The 11,676-nt window shown below is 31.4% G+C and overlaps 1 protein-coding gene across 1 annotated transcript; it reads right to left on the bottom strand.

The window, feature by feature from the left end:
• Positions 1–4,921: 4,921 nt before the first annotated feature.
• On the bottom strand, positions 4,922–10,800 carry LOC126771958 (pre-mRNA-splicing regulator female-lethal(2)D). The gene is made up of 5 exons (XM_050492151.1): positions 10,638–10,800; positions 10,286–10,513; positions 6,994–7,118; positions 6,456–6,783; positions 4,922–5,999 (listed from the first exon to the last, which is right to left on the bottom strand). Exons 2-5 carry the CDS (start codon positions 10,476–10,478, stop codon positions 5,740–5,742), a joined length of 906 nt encoding a protein of 301 aa, XP_050348108.1. The 5' UTR covers positions 10,479–10,513; positions 10,638–10,800; the 3' UTR covers positions 4,922–5,739.
• Between the last annotated feature and the right edge of the window lie 876 nt (positions 10,801–11,676).

Genomic DNA, 11,676 nt, shown 5'->3' with positions numbered 1-11,676 from the left:
TGTTGCAAGATGTGTGACAATGTTTGCTTAATTACTGCTGCTTAAAGAGTTGACTGACTAAATATGTAGCCTGATCACAAGAGAAAAGAAAAATAAACAACTTCGAAATTGAATTGACGTGATTCCTCTTATCACGATATTCTTCGAGATTTTGAATCTATGGTTTTCATGATGAATTACCCGGGTTCCTTCAAACGAGGCGTGAAGAGGCATCTTGCGGGCCGGCATGGCGAAGGCGGCTAGTGCAGAACGTTTTTCCCGTCTGTACTGGCCGTCGTCGCGTTTGGACTCTACTACCACTTACCAACAGGTGGAGTAGAGTCATTTGCCCACCCGGCGAAAAAAAAAAAAAAAAAAATTTTTTAACGAATATATGGAAGTAAAGTTAACGTATATGTTTGTTCTGTTTATAAGTGGAATAGTGTTGTAATAGAAAATTAAGATATTTTCATCAAGAACTGTTTGTAGAACATAATTCAGCATAGCTAATATATATTGATATATAATGATATACGGGAGTAAATTTTATGGAATATGTAAATAAAATTTTTTATCTGTTCTTCTTTGATTGGAATAGGCTATACTTACTTTCTCAATATATCGCGTAGGTACTAAATACAAACCAGTTTTTTTCGTATAAGTCTGCGTGTATACGGTAAGTTAAACAGTTACTCGGACATATCCAACAGCCTAGTAGATCAGATGATAAGCTGCAGCTTATTGCCATATTGATGCAAATTATATATTAAAATAAATAAGTATATGATTATACATTAATGTGCACTTACATGTAGTAGAACGAAATATCGTGTTGATCGCGCAAATAAGTCTGTGTGTGCCGAATTATAAGATGTAGCAACTTGTGTAAAAAGTAAGAAATGTTGACTGATGCCCCGTTTCTGAAGTTTGCAGATAATTTCTCAATTTATTATAATATCTATGAAAAAGATATACACATGTAATAGAATATTGATTTTACTTACGATTTACTGTTAAGAACATTATTTTCTTTTAGAGTTAATAATTATTAGAAAAAAATAGTTTATTGTATTAACAAATTACAGTTAAATATTTAAAAAAGAAAACGTATCATTATTTTTGTTTGGCATGTCGCAGTGCTTATCGAAGTTATAATGTCTAAGTTTAAATTTCTTCGTCCGTAACAATTATAAAATCATTTCTTCTTAGCCTTAAAATGTATAACTGTTATTGAGGTAAATTCGTATATGTAGTTAGTATAGGTACCTACATTCGAATCAGACTCTGCTTACATATGTAATTCGTTGGTTTTGCTTTTTTTTTTGTTTTCGTTTTATATTAATTTTCACTCACGTATTAAATTTAACTTGATGTAGTTTTGTCATATAAGGCGTCAATTAAAATTATGAAACCGATATTAACTGCTAACATTAGTCAGTCAAGTTAATCATAGCTTAAATTCCGTTGCTCGGAAACGTTCTTTCGAGTTGAATCGATAAGCGGCAAAAAAAGTATTTCAGAAAACGGGCATAAGCTTTTCTTATGGCTTAGTAAACATAGATAATAAATATATCGTAGTGCTGTCTATACATTGTTCGATATTAACTGTGATTATTATATAAAAATACAAATACTTGAGTGAATAAATACTTACTCTAAATACTTCGCTCTTGTTGAGCTTAAGAGTAATGTATACAAGAAATTTATTGTTCGATGTATCTAGTCATATATTTTTAGTGAATTATTAAATATGTATTAAGTGAAATCGATACACCGATTTTATACTGAACTTGGTGCCTTCAAAGCCTTAATAAAATAAGTTTTTGTGCAATTAAGATGTTTTATTTGTTGTTTTTCCTAATAACTGCTAATTATTGTTATTCGTGACTAAAGTGAGGTCATTGATCGAAGGGTTAAACTCTTGAGTCAGTTCACCTTAAAATGTAATCATATTGTATATATTGATAAACATATACAAGTTCCGCAGGTTAGATTTGAAGGGTCATCATCCGCAGTGGGCAGTGGCAACCGGTCTCTTTGTTAATGGATTAAACCCGTTAGCAAGATAAATAAAATATTGACGGTATAATATTCCTATATATAGAGATACTGACTTGGATTTAATTAATATAGAACTGTTCCTCATTTAATATGCCGTTAGTAATCTTAAGTTTTCCCGTAAGTATTATATAAATATGTCAGATGAAACGCTTTGTTGTGGTTTAGCAATGATGATCAAAAATTGTTAAGTTCTTATAGATTTGCATTCTGGTTCGATTCCCAACTCAATAAAAACATTTTTTTCTCTCTCATTTTACATTTCAAATTAGACATTCGTTTATCCACTGACGTTATTCACGTTGTTGTTTCTAGACGGTATTTACATAATCAGAATAGTTGTTATATTTGTGGCGAATACGTCAATATATTATCTATACCGAGATAACAAATGAGTAATTTGTGTCCTGGCACTATTTGGTCTGATAAGTTGCCATGTTTATGAGACAGCCATGACAACTAAATTCACCGGTGAGAGTGGACGGGTTGATTGATTAAAAAAAATGTTTTCAAGTTGCTTGAGGGTTCCCGGGTTTACTACCCAACATTTTGCGTTAAGAAATTCTCAATTACAACGCGGCTTTTACAAGTGAGCAGTTTTTACACACCCATGCCTCGAAAAGCACGTAAAGACTTTGTCCTACGTGTTCCTATCATTGTGTCGTTATTGCCTATTGATTTTTAAGAGCACACGTGGATTGACGAAAGCATTTGTGCACATTAATATTTCCTACGTAGTTAGTTGACTAGCAGGGGCGTGCCTTACTTTTGATGGGCCCTGTATCAAAATTTGGTGAGGGTTTTAAGGAGGGTTAACCTTAACTGCGGTGATGACTTTTTTTATGTGTATAATATTTTCCTTGTTTCCCAGGTCATTTAGCGTACGGCCTTAAAGTTCAAGTGAGGTTTTAAATAACATTTTACGAGTTTTTGCTTAGTCGGGTTGGTGGCTCCGTATCTTTGATACGGCTGATACGGCGGTAGCTACGCCCCTGTTGACTATTGTCCTTTATGAATGGTCACAATGTGCGAAACGTATTCGTAGAATCTATTAACAAAATGACTTGTTTTTACATATCTGTCACACAAGTGTTTTAACTGTGCTGATTATTTGCAATTGGTGATTAATAATTTCATCACTACAATAAATAAGCCAAATTTAAATAACACGACATACACTCAACAATTTCAAAATAATGAATTAGATTAATTCTGTGTATATGTAAATAATAAAAAAAGAAAATCTAGGCAATCTAGTAAAGGGCAAGGTAAAACTACCATTTAAAGTTATATAAACAATGGATAATCGTTATCAAGGACGGCGGGACAATCATATAATGACCGACGATTGGTGGTGCTCACTAAAGATTCAACTCAAGCTGTTCATTCAAATTCTCTTACATAGCAAAATGTTTGTAATATATATAAATAGTAATATTAAATTCGTAGGGGTATTGTGTAAGGTAAAGTATACAAGGCAAGTGTAGTGATACAGGTTGTAAGTTATCTGTCAGTAGTAGAAATACACATAGGAAATTATAAAAATAATAGAATTGGGCGACAGGCAGAGAGCTGAGGTTGCCTACTGGTTTTCGACAGATGACAAGTATCATAATATTACGAAATCACGAATTCGAATGCTGTAATGAATAAACATGAGTTTGTATGTATACGTATATTTTAAGGTGAAACTGAAAGCTAGGCTATAACACTGGAAGTAGCTCTAATAGTGGTGCTAGTAATAAAATAATCCTTGTTATAAGAACTTAATTTGTCTAAACTTGTTAATATAAGCTATTTATAGCTACTTAATCTGAATCTTTAAAGAATATAGATATAGCTAGGAACAAGCATGTAAATACTCCGAAATGTAAGCCGGAATTGTGTACCCTCCCGCGCCTCGGAGTGCTCATAAGTATAAAGCCGTTGGTCATTACGCCTGATGTCTTTCCGATCGTGTCGGATTGCCGTCCCATCGAATTATGAGAGTTAGGGTCCGTTCACACAGACCGGCTCGGAGAGCATCGGCCTGCTTTTTTCTTTTCACACAGACCGGGTCGTATACGCTTGGAATTGGCCGGAGCGGAGCCGCCAACTATTTCACATCGACCGGCTGGAAGAGATCTGAAAGCGGGTGCGAGCGAGAAAGAGCACGCAAGCGGAGCCGGTCGGCTCCTTTTATTACTTCACACGAAGCGCGTTCAGGCATTTTTAATGACAAAAAAGGTGCAAATGCAAAAATAAACTTTACTACAATCACTCAAAACACTGTTTCCAACGTGATAAAAATCTGCTCTCCTCTCCGAGCCGGTCTGTGTGAACGGACCCTTAGGGAATACAGAGTGCATCTGTGTTTGCGCACACACTTGTGAACTATAATATCTCCTACGTAGTTGGCTAATCTCTCTTGAGATTTTCCGCTATGGCCGAAATTTATCTGGAGGACATTATTATTGTAATAATCCAGAATCTAGAAGTAAATAGTATATCTGTTGCAACTGAAGTCTAAAAAAACTGCGTGTCTTAATATAACAAGCATTACATTTCACCTATTGTAGTAGTTCACATCATACCAATATTATAAAGTGGCAATAAAATATGATTACATGAAATTTCTGTAGGGAAGTTTCTTCTGGGAAATAACAATTTTACCTCTTCATAATATTAGTGTCACTATTATATATAGTTATGCAACAATTGATATTTTTAATTCACCCTCGTTTCGTTAATATCATTTTAATCTTAGTCCAGAGCGCTATTTTTTTATTATATAAAATAAATAACTTACAATGGATAGTACATATTTTGCAGGGAGGTTGATTTCCCGTTTTCGGGATTGATTTCTTTCTTATTACAATAAGAGTTAACAAATGATACAAATAAATAGATGCCTGTAATACGTTTATTAACATAGCTCTATATGTACATTAATTGTAATTTGAAAATAGAAACATTTTATGTAGAAAATCACAAATTCAATAAAAATGTGGCATTTTATAATATTAGGCTGGTGTTGACATTATTTCTTACACATCATGGACTCAACTTCATTGTCATTTCATCAACTGTGGCACATAAAAAAAACAAATGCCTTAAAACAATGAAACTTGGCAACAAAACACAATATTATTCCTCATATATATATACATATATATATCATTGGATTTCTCTAATATATATCACAATTAAGTAATGCACTTTACATAAATAAATTATAAAATTGTCAACTGAGTGTTTTTCTTAATATTCATCATAAGTATAAAACAATGTCAAAAACGATTTTCACTATTATATCTGATCACGTGGTCCACTCTTGTGCATAAAACGCAAACTATAGTTTTAACCCAAATGTTTTTATCTCATTTTCACCTTTGACACAATCATCACCAATTTAATTGTCAATGGGAATGACACAGACTCGTTAATATATATTTTTTTTCTTCTAACAAAGTACATAGTTTTAATAGAATACACTTCAATATGTCCTAATACAGAAGCATTCTGTATGTTCGTAACGAGTGACACCGAAATAGCCTTATTTAAAATATTGACATTGCCGATAATCACTCACATAAGGATTCATTAAAAAAACATTTTCGTGAAATACGGGCCGAGTTGGCTAGACAGATAACGATAGTGGTTCACAAAATTTCACTAGTTCATATTTAAGAAGTGTGTTCTATAGAACACTCGCGTCCTGGGCTATTCAGCCTCACCGTTGGTCACTGTGAGCGGTTCCTCGTCCTCGTTGTAGTCCAGGGACAGGACTGAGGCCCGTCTCCGCTTACCCACTGGCGGGTCGCTACAATCACTGCCCGAATAAGTCCGTTTGTCAGCGGGTGTAGATGGCCTATTGCCATTCACAGTGGCATGTGTCGCACGTAACTCCTGTTGCAGGAATAGCACTGTACTCTGCATACCCTCTACATCTTCATCTAATTCCTGTAGAAACTCGTCCAACTCTGGAATGGTATAAACAAATTTCGTTCACCACCAAAATGCCAAGTTATAATGTAGTTGTAAAACGTAATAAATAATAAAATGGAAAAAAACAGGCTTTTAACATTGAAAGGATAAAATTTCAAATTAGTTAGTAAATATACTTACTCATCTCAGATATGCAAGATTGGGTGTATTTTTTATTGACTATGAGTGTTACTTTTAAACAACAAACATAAATTTGTTTTTATAATTCATATTGTGCTTTTGGTGAAGTAAAACATCGTGAGGAAACCAGCATGTGTCTAATTTCATTGAAATTCTGCCATATGTGTATTCTACCAACCCACATTGGAGCAGCATTTTGGAATAAGCTCCACATAAAATAGCCCAGCAGTGGAGATTAACAGGCTGTTACTGTACTATATATACTTATATAAGTTGTATACTTTTATAAGTTTTAATATTAAGTAACAAACCTGATTGTGATTTCTTAACTTCCTCACTAAAACTCTTTTGTAATGCTAGATCACCCTCTAACTTTGCTATCCGACCACTTGATGTCATTCGTCCCAAGTCCTCATTCTCTTGATGTAGCAATCTGCATTTTGCCATAAGCTTTTTTCCTGTATTAGAGTCAGGTGTGAACTTCCACGCTGATAGTTCATTTTGTGTTTCCTCGAGTCTTGCTTTAGTTGATGTTAATTCCTGTTTTAATCTCAATATTAGCATATTTACAGCTGGATCTAAGAGTGATGGTCTTCCATTGAGACTTGCATGTGATGATTTTAATTCAGTAATTTGACTCTGAAATATAAAATACATATAATTTTTTACTTCCCCATACTTAATCATATAATTTAAAAATTATACTGTATTTGTATCTTAAAATTAATTTGTACAGTGTTTTAAGTCTTATTTCACTATATGTGAGTACTTAAACTGTTATCATACAATCTATTTTAAGACAACTCTTGATAAACATTATCTACTTATATAACAAAACTTTGAACTTACTACATAATCTTGTATTTCTTGTTCTTTTGCCGCAAGCCTTCTGACAAGAATCTTTTCTCTATGTTGTGATTCAGCATACTGTTGTTTTATCCTATCTTCTACCTCTTTCGCCTTTTCCAAGCTTCCTATACAGATAAATTAACAATTACTATCTCTATTATGTCCTAGAGATTATTTGAAACCTCTTATAATTGTAGAATAGTGAAAAATCCTGGACATGATTTTATAATTTATCATGATATCATTGTGACAGATGTTTATAAAACCGACAGTAAGAATCTTACATTCTAATATACAATAATTGTTTTAATCGACAATACCTTAACTAAGAATTAAACAATAAAATGTACATTATTTTGAAATACTTATTTTTTTTTACCTTATTTTAAAAATAGTAGTTATTAAAGAATATTTAAGCTTTGGATTTGTGGCTTAATGCCTTGAAACATATTTTTATTTATAAGTTAATAATATAGTTACAATAAATATGTTTGCGCCCATATTAAAAATAAATACTTCGAACATTCATTAAAGTACTCTTCACCTAGAACGAGAAGTAGCATGATAGTGCCCTACTATAACTTATTTTTTTAAATATTTTATTAAAAAGGAGATCCTATTATTGTCTGGTACTTTTTTTTTACAAAAAAATCACATGTAGATCTTTATTATATTATGCATAGGAAGGTTTCATATTTCTAATTGCAACTGAACTTCATCCAGCTGTTTCTTAACAGCAACGGTCATTTTAATATTTAAATGTACATTTGATTAAAAAATAATTGAGTTATTTTCAAATCACTATAATAAATTGTCAATATTTTGAATAAAATATGGCTGTATTACATATAAAAATATGAGTTTATTACAAATTAACACAACCTCAGTAGTCACTGTTTAGGATCACATATATTGTGCATTACGGAGCATAAGTAGCAATATGTTGTTTTAATACAAATAAAATGTATTGAGGATGCATATTGAACCTAAGTTCAGTTCCTAAGTAAGCAACATGGTGTGCTACATAAATCATAAATAAGTGTGATTCTGTAGAACAAATTTTTTTAAGTAAATTTGAATGAATTATTACTATCATTCTGACACCAACACCTGAGAAGTAAATAGTAATACTATTACTCCTGTCAAAACAGTTCATTTAACATTTACAGAAAATTAATAATCTAGATATAGTTTATATGACCAAATACTTTGGTCGTATTGTAATAATAGAGATTGTGTACTATAGAATCTGTTATTTTCATACACAATAGGGTTATTGACATTCTTTTGCCATCCAAAATATTTTGTAGAATTTATAATTTCATCAATATGCTATTAGTAAATCTTTAATACAAAATAAATTTTCTTCTTTACCAGCATTAAATGCATTAACAAACATTTAAGGAACATATTTATAGTATATTCAATACAATAAGGATTATGTTACCATTGTTTCACTTATTGCAAAGAAAAAATTATAAATTATAAATAAAAATAATAAAAAAATCTGCTAGCAATGGTTATAAAAAGTTAATGATTTAAATAATAATAGCTAAAATAATAAAACAATATTTGCAATGTGTTTGATTACCAGCTAAATAGTTTTGTAGCTGAACACGTGAAGTCTATACTATTCATTCAAATATATCATTTTATTAGGAGCTACAATAAATTGTACAATACCATTTTTCTACTTATTAGCAGTACCAAATGTGATTATTTAAGAATAATATAATATCATGTGTAAAGCTTATTAGTTGTAGATAAATATCATGCAATATGATTTTAAAAGCATAAAATTAAATAAAATTATTTTACATCGCTCATACACCACTGTCAACACCTATACCCTATTCCAAACGAAGAGGTAAAGACAACCTTAGCCCTGGTTTATTATGCACTGAAAACTGTTCTTGATTATTATATCTTTGTTTATAATAGAAACACTATCCACTTTATACTTGTATTCGCTTTAATTTTACCTTCAAAGTTTCAATAACAAATTCGGAAACATACAAAATACTGTTTTTTCCTAAATCCATAATAAATACCATAGTTCAAGATCTGTCGATGCAAGTTATACTGCCTTTACTCCTGTGATTGAAATAGGCTATAGTAATGGCCAAACTTAATTAAAAAATTTATATTATCATACAATGGAGTTCATTTATAATGACATTTAAGTCATGACTCTTTAATGGAAAATATCAGATTATAATATTTATTCAAATAAGGCAAATATTATTTTATATAGTAATATAGTAGTTTTTAAGTTTATTTATAAGTACATTTAGAATTTAATGTACTAACAAATATTAATGTCGTTTTTCTATTAATTTAACTCTCAAACAGAATATCTAATTATATCATAGCTTTATTTATGCAGATTGCATGAAATTCATTACTTCTATGATCTAAAGAAATTAAAAGTAATTTATGACACTTGCTATGAGATAAACAAAAAGGTTGAGTACAATTTTAGTAAATTATTTTTATGATAATTGTGAAGACTATATACTAAATGACATTTATTTTGTTACAAATGCATTTACATCAAATGTTTCGTAGATACATTATAAGACACAGTTTAATTTAAATAAATTTATATCAGCTATATTATGCTCTTAAGCTGTTATATTAATTCATTATTTCTACAAAATGTTTGTAATAATAGAATTGGTAGTTATTACAATAATGAGTCATTATAAAAGAATTCCACTATAGTATTATTAATACATTCTTTCACATGACTTTATTACATGTGCCATTAATCTATACAGTGAAGCATTAACATAAAGAAGCATGTATAAGGAATTTTATTATGTTTATAACAGCATAAGTAAGAAATAGGCATATTTACTTTTTTATGTAGACAAAAAGACGATGTACTGGCATCACCTCCTGACTCTGTCATTATTAGTTATATTTTTTTACACTGAACTTTAACACAGCTCCAAGACAAGTTGGAGAATCACTTTACTTGTTGCCTTGACACGATGTAAGCACTTCCACAGATCACTTCCACTGGCACCGCTCTTACACAGCATTACACCATTCTTCTTTATTCATTATAATTAAACACCTAAATACACCCCGTACCACATATTTTATTGCTAACATTTGAATTTCACAGCATCATTTTATTGAACATTTTATCATAACAGTATCACTAATTTTAGTTAAAGCATTGTCGATATAGAGTAACTAAAGAGTGTTTGCACGTAATCAGCACGCGGGTCGGAGATCGCCGACCGTGACCACTACCAAGCCGATGTAACGTTTTCGTAAATACCTTCCAACTGTTTGTTCAATGTTTCGAGGTGATCAATGTACAAGTCCTGGGTTCTCCACGAGGCGCGCAGTGACTCCGCGGTTGCGGTGTCGAGCTGAAGCGAGGTCAACAACACGCGCGCCACGTTTGTGACGCCGCTGCCGGAGACGCCGTCACTCGCCGACTCCCCGTGACGTTCCGACTCTTCGGACATTGCCTTCTCACTAATAGGTTAAGAGGCTCTTTCAACTGAAAATAAACAGTCACGATTAAATCGAGCAATATGATTTGTTTGCTGTCACCCGCCGTTTTCAGAAACCTGCAACAATGACGCAGCTAGCACATAAATAACAAAAAAATAAGAGATACTTACATCTTTAATTTGTTGTTATACAATAAAACAATATACAACTATACTTATTAGATAAATAAATACACTATAACGATCACTTTAGAAATATTTTTTAGAATGTAAGCTAATGCTATTTAAGAGACGCCATCTTATCACGTAGCCAGATTGCACTGGTGTTGTCATTTCATTACTAACATAACAACTAACAAGTTAACAGTTCAACAGGCAACACTATTTAATATTATTGTCAATATAATAAGGCATGCGACCCACATTCTGCATTTTAAAATTTAAAAGACGCATTATCATATTCTTTTAAAAATTTACATTCACAATCAGAACAATTTATATGGGATTGAGAATCTGTATGGAGTAAGAAAATTTTATTATGTAATTTAGTTTCAGATTGAAAAATATTTTTTATATTTTTTGTTATTTTAATAATTAGGAAGATGTAAATTAAAAAAAAAATTGTACTAATATAATCTTTAAATGATTATAATAACATGTGTGAAAAAAAAAATATGATTATATAATGTAAACTTTTTTTTTATAAGCAAATCAATTTGGGCGCTGTCGTATAATTCCTGCTCCGTCCGAGTTTTGACTGTGACGTCACTTCGCCCATTCGTTATCGCGGGTGACTCTTATGCGATACGCGCGTTGATAATTTCGTATTTATTTTATACCTCTTTGTGATTTGATGCCCCAAATACGTTCTTTCACTTATAATAATATTAGAACGATTATTAATATATTATTTTATGCTAAAATAAGAGCAGTATTTTCACGTAGATAAACAAATAATCTACCAAAGTCGATCTTATGATTGCGGATTATTTCACAAATCATGAATCAGGAAATATATTAGTGAGCTTATTATTATTGTTTATTTTAATATTTTGTTAATGCAGATTGATCATAACTGTGATCGGCAATAACTCCATACTCTTCATGTAGATATACTAGTGCTTTCCGCTTTCGATAGAAGATATTATCGATATAGAATATAATATATATTTCCTATATTTTAAATTTACATACACAATTCGGGGCGCGA

Source organism: Nymphalis io, chromosome 11 (genome assembly GCF_905147045.1).
Source record: "Nymphalis io chromosome 11, ilAglIoxx1.1, whole genome shotgun sequence".
NCBI lineage: Eukaryota > Metazoa > Arthropoda > Insecta > Lepidoptera > Nymphalidae > Nymphalis > Nymphalis io.
Note: the sequence above shows the minus strand (reverse complement) of the source record. Positions and strands in the feature narration are given on the sequence as shown.